The 16,318-nt window shown below is 45.2% G+C and overlaps 2 protein-coding genes across 2 annotated transcripts in view; both read right to left on the reverse strand.

Annotated features, from left to right (window-relative positions):
* ZCCHC17 (zinc finger CCHC-type containing 17) overlaps positions 1-16,318 on the reverse strand; it is a 351,579-nt gene that overhangs the window by 255,215 nt on the left and 80,046 nt on the right. The window lies entirely within an intron of this gene.
* Positions 5,771-16,318, reverse strand: part of SERINC2 (serine incorporator 2) — a 32,773-nt gene continuing 22,225 nt past the window's right edge. The window contains exons 8-10 of the mRNA XM_082231778.1: positions 14,618-14,762; positions 11,917-12,129; positions 5,771-6,470 (exon numbers count right to left, since the gene is read on the reverse strand). Of these exons, the coding sequence (XP_082087904.1) occupies positions 6,332-6,470; positions 11,917-12,129; positions 14,618-14,762 (497 nt within the window). The 3' untranslated portion in view covers positions 5,771-6,331. The remainder of the gene's footprint in view (positions 6,471-11,916; positions 12,130-14,617; positions 14,763-16,318) is intronic.

Here is a 16,318-nt window from a genome sequence, read left to right on the forward strand (position 1 = left end):
GCATGGACAACATTTCAATTACTCCTCTTTCTAAGACAAGGGGTTCTTGAAAGCAGAAAACACTTAGAAAACCATTAAGCCCACTGGAGTCATCAGAAAGTTGTTCAAGGTTGCATGCAGTGGCTGGAACAGACCCCTATCTATTCATTGTATGCCATCATCTATTTAGTGTCTATCTGCATTTGTCAAAGAAAGATGCTCATTATTGCCCATCCTTTCAAAACCAATTTTTGCTGACATCAGTAAGCTAATAAAGAACTGCCTGCCTGGGTCTCTGAGTAGGCAAAGAAGGGGGGGGGACCACACATAATAGATTGTTCTTCACTTATGCCACCAATTGGATTAGGAACATAATTCTTGCTTAATTAATTAACAAATTTGATGCGCCCAGCAAAACAGGCTGCAGTCTCGTAAGCATTGCTCCAGGTCCCAACTGAATCCTTTCAGAAGAGTAACTTGGAGCAGGGATAATCATATGAGTTTATTTGTTTCTGCCATAAGCTGTAACAACATTACAAAACGAAGCCCAATCTCGCACTAACAAACAGCATGAACACACAAATTATACACACACACACACAGAGAGAGAGAGAGAGAGAGAGAGAGAGAGAGAGAGAGAGAGAGGCGCACCTCGGGTTACAGACGCTTCAGGTTACAGACTCCGCTAACCCAGAAATAGTACCTCAAGTTAAGAACTTTACCTCAGGATGAGAACAGAAATTGTGCGGCAGCAGTGGGAGGCTCCATTAGCTAAAGTGGTACAGTACCTCAGGTTAAGAACAGTTTCAGGTTAAGAACGGACCTGCAGAATGAATTAAGTTCTTAACCCGAGGTACAACTGTAGACACACCCACACTGGCCCTGTCATTAGGTAGAATGAAACAGGTGCCTTAGGTGGGTTCACTGTAAATAATTCCAAATATCAGTTCTTGGAAATCACATGAGAGGAGAATGCTTTTCTGACTGGGTCCTGCTTGCCTCCCAAAGGCATCTGGTTGGCCACTTTGACAACAAGATGGTGGATTAGATGGGCCATTGTTTTTGTTTTTGTTTTTTGTTTGTTTGTTAGATTTATAAACCACCCTTCATAAAGAAAACTGAGAATGGTTCATAAGATAAAATGTTGATAAATCCACAAACAGATAACTACAACAAAAATCAACAAAGCAATAGCCCCTCCTCCTCCCACAAACACATTTAAACAGCTGTAGAATATTAATCAACCCAAGGCCTTGTTGAAGAGGAACGTTTTTGCCTGGTGGCTAAAGAGTCATAAGGAAGGTGCCAGGTGAGCCTTCCTGGGGAGAGCATTCCCCAAATGGGGAGCCACTGTAGAAAAGGCCCTGTTCTCGTCTTGCCACCATCCAGACCTCATGTGAAAGAGGCACATGAAGAAGGGCTTCAGATGAGGAATACAAGAGTCTGGGTCGGTTTATATGGGGAGAGGCGGTCCTTGAGCCATTGAAGGCTTTATAAGTCAAAGCCAGCACTTTGAATTGGGCCTGGGAGCTAATTGGCAGCCAGTGCAGTCAGGCCAGAATCTTCTCATGCTCTCATGTTTTCATTGTGTTCACCGCTCTATACATGGAAATGTGCAATGTTGTTGCTACTATTAAAATGAGGCTGCATTTTAAATTGTATTTTAACCCGTATTTTAATAAACTGGTTCCCCCCCCATTATGTTTTATTGTAATTTTATTGGTGTTAGCTGCCCTGAGCCCAGCTCTGGCTGGGGAGGGCAGGGTATAAATAAAATAATAATAATAATAATAATAATAATAATAATAATAATAATAATAATAATTAATAAAAACATTTCATGGTTCTCCAGGGTTTGGGGTAGGAGATGCTCCCAGCCTTACCTGGAGATGCCAAGAATCGAACCCAGTGCCTTTTGCATGCAAAGGTGCTCTACTACTGAGCTGTGGGCCTGCCCTCTACAGATCTCTTCTTCCAATGGAATTGTTTAAATAACAACAACAACAACAACAACAACAACAACAACAACAACAACAATAATAATAATTTTCTACCCCACCCATCTGGCTGGGTTTCCTCAGCCACTGGGTGGCTATTAAAAATATTAATATTTATAAAAGAGTGTAAAGGTAAAGGTAAAGGTACCCCTGCCCGAATGGGCCAGTCTTGACAGACTCTGGGGTTTGTGCGCCCATCTCACATCTATAGGCCGGGGGCCAGCGCTGTCCGGAGACACTTCCGGGTCACGTGGCCAGCGTGACAAAGCTGCATCTGGCGAGCCAGCGCAGCACACGGAACGCCGTTTACCTTCCCGCTGGTAAGCGGTACCTATTTATCTACTTGCACCAGGGGGTGCTTTCGAACTGCTAGGTTGGCAGGTGCTGGGACCGAGCAGCGGGAGCGCACCCCGCCGCGGGGATTCGAACTGCCGACCTTTCGATCGGCAAGCCCTAGGCGCTGAGGCATTTACCCACAGCGCCACCCGCGTCCCTATGATAAAAGAGTGTACACTGTAGTAAAATCCCATTAGTGGCCAATACCAATGATGTCACTGAGTCTGCCTCCTTGAGATTATTGGAAAGGCACTAATCGGCTTCTTATTTTGTCCAGCGACCACATCAGAAGGGGCACGTCGATACATGCTGCTCGATAAACAATTGCACTGGAAGCCTTTTAATTCTCTTAAGCGGCATCGCCGCCTAGGAGAGACGGACAGGACAGGTCATGCTCACCACGTCATGTGATGAGAGCACAGCAGAGGAATCAGCTTCAAGCAGGAAGTTGCTTGCATCCGAGTGGCAATGGTGCTTTAGAGAGGTACCACTGAATTTAGAGCTGAGGGGGTGGCCCAAGAGATTGATCGATCACATCCTATGCTTGCAACCAGGCTGGGACAACACATAGAACCGTGGGCTGCCGGCAACTTAGCAGATTGCAAGTCACACCTGGCCACACCAGCAGAAAGGACAGAGTCATAAGGCCAAACAAGAGGTCTACAGAAAGAGAGACTTATAACGGGCATCTATTTGCTGTCCAGATACTTTTTGCATACATGGAGATTGAACATCTAGAGTGGGCAATCACCTCACACCCCCCTTTTGAACCATAGCTGTCAAGCGTCCCTTATTTGGCGGGACAGTCCCTTATCCCAGCGCCATGTCCCACTGCTGTCCCTTATTGATGATGTCCCTTAAAAAAGCTACTGAAGGTAATGGGGCCCTTTCTATGTCCAGCTGTCCTTTGTCAACAACAAATTGTTGCTGTTTTTTGTGTTGAATATATGCTATATGATAATTAATGGACCTAATAGGTATCTAAAGCCATTTGCACGCAACAAAATATGTATTTTATCAAAGGAATTGTTGATCCCTTATTTTGGTTGCTGATCCCTTATTTTTGAGGCTGCTGGTCCCTTATTTTCAAATCTGTTGACAGCTATGTTTTGAACCTTCAGAGAAATCAGGAGGGCTGAGACTGTTCTGAACTATCCAACAAGATAATATCTTCCAACATTGGTTCCTTCCCCAGTATAGAAAGCTACTTTGACTGCTATGCAAAAAGGACCTCAGTTGCCCTGTGTTTTTAGCACACTTTTAGCAAAACATACCATGATTCCTTGTCCTAGGCTAGTGCTACCCTCTAGTGTTCATGAGAGTGATAGCAGCCTTTCTTCCACAGCTGTAGCTTAAATCTGCCTTCTAATAACTATGGCCTTTGAAAAATCCAAATCCATTTTGGGCATTGGTTATGGGCACTGACAAGGAGGTGGAGTCTGAAACCAGGGAAACCCAATGCAACCCTAAAACCATGATACATCAAATGCCTGTTGTTATAGCAAAAGATATCAGGCCAAATTTGCGCACACAGCACTAAACCATGGTTTAGCATGAAGTGACAAGTTGTGACACAGCCCTGGCATGATTAGAAGCTTCCACTTATGTTTTAGATTAACCACAGTTTAGTGTTACGGCCAAATCCTAATCTTCAACCTGCTTTGCAGAAACAAAGCCAGCTTCTCAAGCAATGGTCAGTAATTGGCTCTGTTCAACAAACCAATCGGTGGGCAACATTTTTCAGTCAGAGGGTCGCATTGCTTTCTGGGCACCTTTTCTGAGACCCACATGCTACTGGTGAATGGGACCACAGGCAAAAAGTATTATCAGTGTTCAAGGACAAATTCCAATCAGGCAAAAACACTTGGGATAAGAGAGGTGTGTGGCCTAGGCAGAGTTCCAAGGGTCAGAGAGAGAGATTCAGATGTCCACATTCAGCCCCCAGGCATGAAGTTCCTGGTCCTGGGGTAGTCTATTGGCTTGTAGGAGCATGAACTGAGAAGCAATGCTGCAAACTCTGGTGGCTTGGGCACCTGCACAGGCTGTGCTGAAGGTCTCCAAGGCCAAATGAGACTCAGATGCTGCCCACATGTGCTCTAATGGGAGCGAGAGCATCTCCGGGTCTTCAAGCAAGACTGGACAGCCATGGACTTCCTGGATCAAGGTAAGGAATGGTCTCAGCAGGCTACAAGGTCTCCTCCAGCCCTGTTATTATGAGCTTCTGGTGTCCTTCACCACACAAAGACATAATTAATGGGCTGCCTTTGCCACAAGGTCACACGCCTGGATGCCTTTAATAGAGGAATTGGACAAGTTTGTGGTAGAGGATAAGCCTATCAAAAGCTATTGGGAGCCCGGCTTCAGCTGGGGAGGGCGGGATATAAATAAAAATTTGTTGTTATTATTATTATTTTAATATTGTTGTATAAGCACTTTTAAGAAGTTTATTGAATTTTCTCCTCTTTGTTATCTGGTGTTAACAGATTTATTTTTTAGCCATTTTGTATTTTATGTGGTTGAGCTGCAATAGATGACACCAACATTAATAATGATGATGATGCTTTCAGAGATCATTTTTGTATAAAGTGATGAATGAGAAGTCAATAACAATGCAGGGAGGGAAGATGTGCTCATGGCTCTCTCAAAATCCTGTATAGGGTTGTTGTTTTTTGTTTGTTTTTGCTGTGATTTGGAGTAATTTAAAGATGACCGAAATGAAATGTGGATTCTTCCATCCTTGCCATTAATTTGATTCTGAACTGATTTTAGAATGTATTTCAATTAATTTGACTGTGATTTTATGTAAATTGTGCTATTTTTACTGTTGTTAGCCGCTCTGAGCTCGGCTTTGGCTTGGGATGGTGGAATATAAATAAAATAATAATAAAATAATAAAATAATAAAAATAATAAAATAATAATATATTTATTATTATTATTATTATTATTATTATTATTATTATTATTATTATTATTATTATTATTGCAAGCCCTCTAGCCAAGAGCAAACAAATGTTCCTTCTACCTCTTGCTACCAAGTTTGGACTACTGATGCCCACCATTTTGCAAAATGTCTCACACATGGAATACTCAACAGAACCTCTACTCCAATCCCAACCACAGCCATTGTGTGTAAGAGCCAAACCCTAACAATTCAGTTTACATCGATGAAATGCCAGCTTTACTTTTTGAGAAGACTCCCTGGAAAAGACCCTGATGTTGGGAAAGATTGAGGGCACAAGGAGAAGGGGACGACAGAGGATGAGATGATTGGACAATGTTCTTGAAACTACCAAAATGTGTTTGACCAAACTGCGGGAGGCAGTGGAAGACAGGAGTGCCTGGCGTGCTCTGGGTTATGAAGAGTTGGACTAAACGACTAAACAACAACAACAAATCCTACTTCTTCCATGGGAATAAGTGGCATCAGGTCTCGTTGGCAGAATTCCAGCGCTGGTATATTTCATGCTCAAGTCTATTCATTTATTGAAAACTCCCAAGTGACACAAAGTTGCATATCAAAATAAACAAATTTATCCAAAACAAAGAGGTATTCTTGCAATAAGGCAAATTGGCAAAAGGGTTCCTTTAAACAGAGACATTCAAAGTTATTCTCATGCTGAGCATTCTTTAGAAAAATAACTGGTCGGCCAACCTTTAGGGCCTTTTGCAACATGCATAGAGGTCATCATGAGCAGCAGCAACCTAATCTGTACTGCTCCCCCCCCCAGCAAAGAAAACCATAATGACATATGTGTCAAGTATCACACACAAGTGGACCCATTTCCTTTGTTTAACATATTCTTTGAGAAAAAGAAACAGGCGAAGGCACAAGTGTGGCAGATCTGCCTAGATGCTGAAAGAGCAAAAAGGGATTACATGGACAGTTTCGGTGCCCATTCGGACCAGAGCCCACATTTCAAGTAAAGGAACGAAGAGTCTCCTTTGTTAACCCCTTCATCGTAGCAAGACACACTTCTTCTTTGCATAGCACAAATGGTGTGGCACTACAGACAGCTTTCAGCTGAAGTCGCGATCTGGAAGCACAATGGGGGCTACCAAAGTCCAGACGTACAGGAGAAGCCCAGCCCAGCTGGAAGAAATCTTCACCCAGACCGCAGTCCAAGGGCTGGTCAGCACCTGGTTGTTTGCTTCAGGTCTGAGGAAAGAACACAGAAACAAATCAAGTATCTGGATTAAGATAAGATTGAAAAATATTGCATCCCGCATCAGCCTTGCCATCACTTGCCAACCATGTCCCATCTCAAGTGCAGATATACATCATGGGTTTCCCTGCCCTCCCAGTAACTGGGTCCTCACAACAACTCTGTGAGGTAGGCTAGTCAAAGAGAATTAGTGACCCGTTGTCACGCAGTGGGTTTTACAGTGGAGTGGAGATTGGAACCCTGGGTCTTCTCGCTGGCTCTCCAAGAGGTATCAACACAGTTTCCGCTTCCAAGTGTTCAGGCGCACATTGCAAATGAAAGTGCTCGGAAGAGGAACGTGTCAGCAGTTCCTTGGACACAGCCCTTAGCTCCCCAGCTGCATGTTCCCAAAAGATCTCTGTTTCTCAGTCTCTCTCACACCAGCTTGAAGAAAAGCAAACGCTTTTGCTGGCGGAGAAGAAGGTTTGTGTGCACAGGCTTCAGCAATGGCCACGATGCTTTCTCCAGTTTGCAAACATGAGCATGGGCTCCAAAACACTGGCAACCCCTGAGTTCTACACACTTGGGACAGTGAGCGATGTGGCCTTCAGCAGGCTGCCCCCCTCCTCCTGAACGAAGCCCATCGTGGATAGCTCAGATTATTCTTGTATTCTTCCTGTGCACGGTTGAACATTTTTTTAAAAGAAAAAATTAAGGCAGCATCTGTGCACAGCTGGACTGCAGCTGCTATCTAGATAGGGAGCTGATGCAATACTGTTTACAAGTCCCCCAAATGCAAAAAACACAACAGCAGCTTTGCAGAAAGCCCAGATCCATCAGGCAACCCCTAACGCCGAACTCCACCATTGACCTATTTAAGAAGGGATATAAAAATCCAAATTGTTCTTTATCTTCTGGACAACTTTTGCATTCTCTGCCTCTGGTAACATTGCATAAGGTAAAGGTAAAGGGACCCCTGACCATTAGGTCCAGTCGTGACTGACTCTGGGGTTGCGGCGCTCATCTCGCTTTATTGGCCGAGGGAGCCAGCGTACAGCTTCCGGGTCATGTGGCCAGCATGACTAAGCCGCTTCTGGCGAACCAGAACAGCGCACAGAAATGCCATTTACCTTCCCACCAGAGTGGTACCTATTTATCTACTTGCACTTTGACGTGCTTTCGAACTGCTAGGTGGGCAGGAGCAAGGACCAAACAACGGGAGCTCACCCTGTCATGGGGATTTGAACCGCCAACCTTCTGATCGGCAAGTCCTAGGCTCTGTGGCTTAACCCACAGCGCCACCCGCGTCCCTAACATTGCATACTAGGCCTTTAAAATGACAGTTTAGTTTAGGCCTTTAGAATTAACGTAAATACAGAAGAAGAGCCTGCTGGATCAGGCCAATGTCCCATCTAGTCCAGCATCCTGTTCCCACAATGGCTGCCCACCTGTGAGCAGGACCAGAGCAACACTCCTGTCCTGTGGTTCCCAGAAATGGGGATTCAGAAATATGACTGCCTCCAAACATGCATAATAGCCATTGATAGCTTTCTCCTCCATGAATCTGACCAGCCCTCTTTTAAAGCCATCTGAGTTGATGGCCAACACTGCCTCCTGTGGGAGTTCCACAGTTTAAGTGTGTGAAGAAGTACTTTCTTCTGCTTGCCCTCGCCGGTCCTGAAAGGAGCCTTTAAAAAGTCCCATATGCTCAGAGACTTTGCGCCTGTTCATTGGGGGATATAGGAAGCCCAGAACACTTGTTCTTTAGATGTCCCTTTTGTGAAGAGGCACGTAGTAAGACCATTGATCCCCTACTGGTGAGGCTCGCTGACCTCCTAGAAAAGCAAAAATTCAACCTTTTCCTGTTAGGCAAAGATCATAAGACAACCTGGATGGTCGCCAGATTCTGTGTACAGATCTGTAGGCGCAGACCATCCCCTGACTCAAACTAGTTCGCTAAGAAAATCCCCAAACTTGGTTCCATGGGTGACTCGGGGTCATCTCTCTGCGGTAGCTTATCTTAAAGTTTTAATGTCTATATGCTTATCACATTTATAAATTTTAAATTTATTGTTGTACATTGTTTTAATTGTTTGTTTTCGTTCTGGGATTGTACCCCCAAGTGTGTTTTATAAACAGGTCTCTGACCATAATAAATTATCTATCTATCTATTTACCATATTTTTCGCTCTATAACACGCACCTGACCATAACAGCACATCGTTTTTAGAGGAGGAAAACAAGGGGGAAAATATTCTGAATGAAACAGTGGACGTATCATTTTTGTGCTTCATGCTGTGGCCACAGACATGTGATCTGATGGTGAATTTGGGGTGACCCAATGCAAAAATCCTGAGAATCCCTGTGGATCCATGCTTTGTAACCACGTTTTTGCACCATTGCAGCCCCAGGCAACAGTGGGTGCGCGATTTTTTTTGGGGGGGACAGGCTGTAGCCATGGACATGCTATGTGCTCTGATGGTGAATTTTGGCTGACCCAATGCAAAGATCCTGAGGATCCATGTGGATCCATGCTTTGTAACCACGTTTTTGCACCATTGCAGCCCCAGGCAACAATGGGTGTGTGATTTTGGGGGGGCAGGCTGTAGCCATGGACATGCTGTGTGCTCTGATGGTGAATTTTGGCTGACCCAATGCAAAGATCCTGAGGATCCATGTGGATCCATGCTTTGTAACCACGTTTTTGCACCATTGCAGCCCCAGGCAACAATGGGTGTGTGATTTTGGGGGGGCAGGCTGTAGCCATGGACATGCTGTGTGCTCTGATGGTGAATTTGGGGTGACCCAATGCAAAGATCCTGAGGATCCATGTGGATCCATGCTTTGTAACCACATTTTAAGTGGGGAGGGAAGGAAAAACACAGAAGGCTAAGAATGCAGGAGAGGGCTATAACGTGAGGAAAGGAAGGCAAAAGTTTCCCCCCACCCACCCACACAAGCCAGCCACTGTTTAAGGATTTCATCCTTTTAAATGGAAGAAAGCATATTTGAATGCTGTGTGTCTCCAAAAACAAAAAGCAGGAAGTCAAATCAGAATTTTAAGCCGAACCTGTAATCTCTCTCCCTTCACAAACATTGTTCCCTCCGGAGCAGGGACAGGATAGAGCGACGCTCTGCTTTCCTCTCTACTTGCCTGGAGGGGAGGGGCTTTCCCTGCTCTTTGTTCCGTTTGAGCAAACACAGCAACGAAACAGAGAGGGCGGGCAGTAAGACCCTGAGGCAGAATGCAGGAAAGCAGCAGCTTCCTGTCTCACGGAGCTCCCTTCTCCCTGAAGCGCGGTTTGATTTTTGCCTTATTTTTCGGCTCCAGGGACCACATATTCGCTGCATAACACGCACAGACATTTCCCCTTCCTTTTTAGGAGAAAAAATCTGCGTGTTATAGAGCGAAAAATACGGTACTTTCTTCTGCCTTTTATCCATTAGAGGAGAGCCAGGAGCCCCTTCTTTCCCCCACGAAGCACTTGTGGCAAGCTGTGTCTTCGTGCTTTGCTTGCTGCCTCATGGTTGCAGTTGCTTTCTACGCCTGTCCTTGCAAATGATCCCAGAAAAAACCCTCTCGAGTCAGTTTTCATTCAGAAACCGAGCACTGGAGAGGGTGGAAGGAGGGGGGGTTTCGGGAGAGACGTCTGCTGTCACAGACCGGCTTCCACCGTGCCGCCAATCTCACCGAGACAACGAAACGTTCAGAGCGAAGGCACTGCAGAACACACTGGCAGGAGTACAGGTCACGCCTGGTGCGATGGCAGTGAGTCATGGGCTATAAATAGTCAGGTGCTCACAACTGGGAATGGGAGGGGCGCCAGGTATGGGTGTACAGTCAAGCAAGGCAGAGTTTGAAAACTCCAAGCAGGGATTCTGCAACAAGCGGGGGGGGGGCTGTTTCACAATGGCCTCTCCCTGGAGCACATGCATAGGCAACTCTTCCCATCTGCTCCTCTAGACTTCATGGGGGTCACTCTCTCCTTCCTCCTCACCAAAAAAAAAAGTGCTTGATCTTGGAGAACTGATGCGCCATCCTTGTTACCTAGGCAACAGTAGTGGGCAAAGTAGAACACTAGAACTCTCAGAAGAAGAGACCAATTTCTATATACCCCATAAGCCTAGGAAATTCTATCTGTTCCACCGGTGTGTGTGTTCATTTCTCTCTCTCTCTCTCTCTCTCTCTTTCTCTCTCTCTTTTACTTTAGGGATGCCCTGCTGAAATTTTGCTTCTTAATTAAATAGGCCTTTGGCAGCTGGGTGGAAATGATGTTGACCCCCAGGCTGCTATGGGGGCAACTGGTATTTTAATGTGTTTCCTTGCAATTTAACTATTCTGAAAACTAGCCTGCTTTCCTTCCTTTGCATTTTATAATCATATTTTTAAAACGTTGCAAGCTTGCCTTGAATCCCAACTTGGGAGAAAGGTAGGCTATAAATAGGTGAAATGAGATAATAAAATAAAAACTATGCCAACAAAATGTGCACAGGCTGGCAAAACCCAGCCAGCCACATCCTGCATTTCCAAAGGGTCTTCAAAATGCAGACTCACCTTCAGTGCATCTGAGTAATCTCAACCGGGAAGGAACCAGACCAGAGAATTAACATGGAAGGGTCATTGGAAGCATTCTAGGCCATCTCTTCCTCAGTGTAAGATCTACAATGCAGATATTGCAACTGAGGCATCCCTGACATGATGGCCATCCAGCCTCTGCTTAAGGACCTCCAGCAAAGGAGAGCCCGCCAGTCTGCTCTCTGTTTCTCATTTTCTGGGGCTGTGCAACCAATCCAGGAGAAACCCAGATACTGAAATGAATCAGTTTCAGCCAGATCAGGTGGAAAAAGCTCTGGGTTGTCCCAGGTTGCCCCGGTTTAAAACCCTAATAAAACCTTGGGGTTGGTTCAACATCGATTTGGTGCCCAGATCAAGGTTTGGTCAACCCCCAAATTAGAACAGTTCTGAAGTGCCATATTGGGCCTGGATTTGAGGTGGACATGCATGCCTCTGCTATTTTATTATTTATTATATTTTTTATCAAATTTATACACTGCTTGATTGAAAAAACAACAAACCTCGAAGCGGTTTACCTAAAAGATAACACAATAAAATTATAAATAAGAAGAACTGACAACTATCATGCTAAGACGTTGAAAAAATTAAAAGCGAAAACAAATTAAAATTCACGTCAACTTTCTAAGCACCTGAGTAGGCTTATTTAAACAAAAGCGCTTTTAGCAGGTGTTAAAAAGCGTACAGTGAAGGCATCAGCCTGATATAAACAGGCAAGGAGTTCCAAAGTGCCACACTAAACAATGTGCCCTGCTATTTTCTTTCAGCGTTTCCCCAAAGTCTGCTTTCCTGTAGATTTCCACCCACCAGGCACTGCTCCTGCCCTTGGGAGCAAACAGAGAATAATTCTGTTCCATCCTCCTGCAGGGAGCGAGAGTTGCACTCACCTGTACCAGTTTGTGAGCGTCATCATGATGTAGAGGGAGGCCAGGAAGAGGCAGATGTGGAAAAAAGTGTAGTTGTACGTCACTCCATCCTCTTCGTTGTCATAAGCCCGGCGCGCCTCGCCTTCAAAGCCAGCATTGCCCCCTTCGATCATAGCTGGGCTCTCCTCCGTCAGCATCATCCTGTTCACTTCGACGTGGTCCGAGGAGCGGATGCTTTGGCAAAGCAAGGAGAAGAACATCAGTTGCATGCCCCTTCGTCCCTCGTTTTTGGTGCTGTTTTGAGTGCATATGCATACACCACTATGTGCCTGAATATATATATATATATCTGTCAGAGTTGCTCCCCGATCCTAGCTCACAGAGGATCACGCTAGCCAGCGATCATTAAGTAAAAGTCTTTATTGAGTTACAGTTCCCATTCTCAAGCTGCTGCGTGCAACTCTACGTCTTATGGTTAGATCGGCGAAGCTCTGTCTGGGTCCCCGCCTCCTGTACACCAACTTAATATCCTAGCCCTGCTCCACCTTTTCCGCCTGACTGTTCTCCTCTGGGTCCCTCTGCCCCCCGGGGTCTCCTCCCTCCGGGACTCCTCCGACGCCGACCCCCCGGACCCTTCTGTCTCCTTGCGCCGGGCTTAGGACCTGGCTCCCTCTCCGGGCTGCCTACTGCGTCACTTCCCTGTGCATTTGAACTTGGCGCGCGCGCCCAACCTTCCACTTTCCGTCTGACCGTTTCTTCGCTCCCTGATGGAGGTGTGGCCACTCCTGACTCGTGCCCTCCCTCCTGTTGTGAGCTGCCAGCGCTTGATCCCTGGCCCCCTTCCTCTCCCCTGCTCTCTGTTGGTGACGCTGGTCCCGATCTCCAACTGCTCCCCTCTGAGTCCCCTCTGGCTCTATCTTCCTGGGGTGTCCCCCTAGGCTCCCCCCTTGCCCTGGCCACTGATGCTCCTTTCTGTGAATCTTCTGATTCACTGGAAAGACTCGGAGATCTCGGGTCGTCGTCATCACTCATCTTTTCTTCTGCCTCCTCCCCCTCGCTCTCTGTTTCCTCCCTTGCCCTTGCCTCTGCTCCTGAACCCCTGACAATATCTATATATATATATGGATGCTTGGGTTGTGAACATGATCCGTGCAGGATGCACATTCGCAACCCGCAGTGGCCACAACCCACAGCGGTGCATCTGCGCATGTGCGGGTTGCGATTCGGTGCTTTTGCGCATGCGCAAAGCGCAATTTAGCACTTCTGTGCATGTGCAACTGCTGAAAGCCAGAAGTAACCCATTCCGGTACTTCCGGGTTTCGGTGGGTTTGTAACCCAAAAAAACGCAAGCTGGAGCGTCTGTAACCCGAGGTATGACTGTATAATGTTATGTTTATAGACAGCTATGCACACAGCTTTTCTTCAGTTAACAGGGGGAGGGATTTACTACTCGTTGCCAGCAGAGGGAGACTGGAAGCTAACATAAGCTCAATGTACTTTGAGTCTATCATGTGCGAGATCAGCAAGCAACCAGTTCTGAGTGCTATCCTTTAGGCAGGATATACATAAAGTAGAATAGGCTCAGACAGGCTGATGTGCAAGGTCTGAAGGATTCAGAAGCCTGGGACTCATAGAAATAAGGATGTGAGTTGAGGCTATGCTTGTCAAACACAGAGGCTCATTCTAGAGTACTTTCCTCACTCACAGCTATATAGAGTGCTCTTCCTTCTGCAATTCTTTGTAAGCCCTGGGGTGGAGTAGTCTATGTTTAAACCACAGCAGCTTAGAATCCTGTTCTTGGTCTAGGAATGGCTCTGCCACAGACATTACAGATGCCTCTATCTAGCTGTCTACTGTGGGGTAGCAAATAAAGTGATTGGCAGAAATTCTTACTCTTTTTCTCCGCTTATGTTCTACAGTGGTACCTTGGTTCTCAAATGCCTTGGTTCCCAAACACCAGAAACCCGGAAGTAAGTGTTCCAGTTTTCAGATGTTTTTCAGAAGCTGAATGCCCAATGCGGCTGTCGGCTGTTATTTCAGGGGCACCTGCACCAATCAGAAGCTGTGCCTTGGTTTTCGAACATTTTGGAAGTCAAACAGACTTCCAGAACGAATTAAGTATGGCGCTTTCTATTTATTTTGCGTTTTTGTTTTTGAGGCTTTTTTGGTAATTTTGTTTTTGTGACTGTGTGGAACCCAATTCAGCTACTGATGGATTGATTGTGCGACTGCGGAAATGGATAAAAGCCCCCCCATCCAAACAATGATTATCATCAGTGCAGGTAAGAAAATAAATTAATTTTAATTTTTATCATCCACAATACTGTCTTATTTATTTTATAGTACAGTACATTGATTATTGCCTTCACTTTAGAAAGTAAAATTCATGTTAAATTGCTGTTTTAGGGGTTGGTTTTAAAAGTCTGGAATGAATTAATCCGTTTTGCATTACTTTCTATGTGAAAGTGTGCCTTGGTTTTGGAACGCTCCAGTTTTGGAACGGAATTCCGGAACGGACTAAGTTTGAGAACCAAGGCACCATTTGCTCATGTATTAAGATGCCTCATATTAAAATCAGTCCTTTGAACCATCTAACTCTCTATTCTCCATACCAGGGGCCTATGGCAGAGCAGAAGAACCTTAGGCCCCCGGGCAGAACGTGGCCTTCAAGACACCTAATAAGTTAGATGAGTTTGGTTTCTAAATGAATATGGATTCCTACCTTATGAAGAACGTGCAGAGGATGAAGATGACCAATCCCACAATGCTCGGAGCATCCCACCACTGAGTTGGTTGTCCACCAGCAGGAAGGGTGCTGGTGCCATTGCCTTCCATTCGGATCAGAAGGGTCGGGTTGCAGTATTTGTCTGCAAATGAAAAACAGATAAACATCTCAAACAGGTGTGGGGAACCTTGAGCTTTGCAGACGTTGCTGAACAACAGATCGACTTCCTTCCAGACACCCTGCACACAGGAAAAGCACACTCAGAACTTCTCACCCCCCTGAAAATAAATCACATATCCTTTCCGGGGAAGTATTCTGTGCTGTCAGGTCTGCAGAGATGAGACTTCTCATCAAACCAAGAACCTGAGAAGACAGATTCTGTGGGCTGCAGTAGAAACAAGGCAATGCCCGGCTGTCCCAAATGTCAATAGAAACAACAGGTTGAGCTACAACAAGAGGGCATGTCTTTCAAGCCAAGATAAATATCTCTCCGGGAAAAAGAGGGAACAAAATCCTAAGTTTGAACAGGGAGGGGTAAACGATAGAAATGTCATCATGACATGGAGACAAACTGGCATCAGTTCCATAAAATGAACACAGTGACTGAGATCCAACTTGGAATCGTCTCTGGGGTTTTTTTTCTCATGATACTGGGTTGAAGTCTGTCTCATTGCTTTTGCCAAAGCCTCCTTTTAAGGAGGGGAAAGGGGGATACTGGTCCCAGACTTGTAGACACAGTCATCCGATTTCTGCACATGGGGTGAAAACAGCAAGGAAACAAGCATGTAAGTGGACACTTCCTCAAGAATAGTGCCACAACAGTTAACTCAGTCAATGTGGTTTTATTTAGAAAACTTAGACCAGGGAGGATAGGGGTATACTAACTGAGGGGTACAGAGTACAAATACATCCTTTCAAGCACCAGCCACTGGTGTGGAATGTAAACACTGGGATACAGTTCAACTGAAAGTACAGTGGTACCTTGGTTTGCATACGTTTTGGATTACAAACATGTCAAACTCGGAAGTGCGTGTCCTGCTTTGCAACCTTTTTTTGGATTACAACCCATTTTTTTGGATTACGAACAAATTTTTTTTGGAGGCCCCATTGGCGAAAGCGCGCCTTGGGTTACGACCTGTTTTGGTTTACAAACAGGCCTCCGGAACGGATTATGGTTGTAAACCAAGGTACCACTGTACTCATATCAGCACATAAGAACAACAACAACAAACCTATGGTTACGTGAAAGATACTCAATAAACACACAAGACGTAACCGGCTGTACTTTTGAATAAATAAGGTATACTATTCATTGTATCAAATTGTAGATTTCAACGGAAGTCTCATAAAGTTCAACGAAAAAAGCAGAAGACCCAGTGGAGCAGTTCATTCTCTAGTCAGTTCACACATAAGGTCCATACATGTATAGGTATCCACCTGTCTGTTCTTAGAGTCCAATAATCCACATGAAGGGTTGTTACAGTTCCACAGAATCCTTTCACAGAGTCTCAGACAAGGATTTCCGGAATATTAGCCTTGTTTCGCCATCCTAGGAAATCCTTGTCTTAGACTGTGTGAAAGGATTCAGTGGAACTTCTGTTGAAATCTACAATTTGATACAATGAATAGTATACCTTATTTATTCAAAAGTGTAGCCAGTTACGTCTTGTGTGTTCATTGAGCACACGAGAAGAGCCT

Source organism: Podarcis vaucheri, assembly GCF_965113315.1.
Source record: "Podarcis vaucheri genome assembly, chromosome: 7".
Classification (NCBI taxonomy): Eukaryota; Metazoa; Chordata; class Lepidosauria; order Squamata; family Lacertidae; genus Podarcis; species Podarcis vaucheri.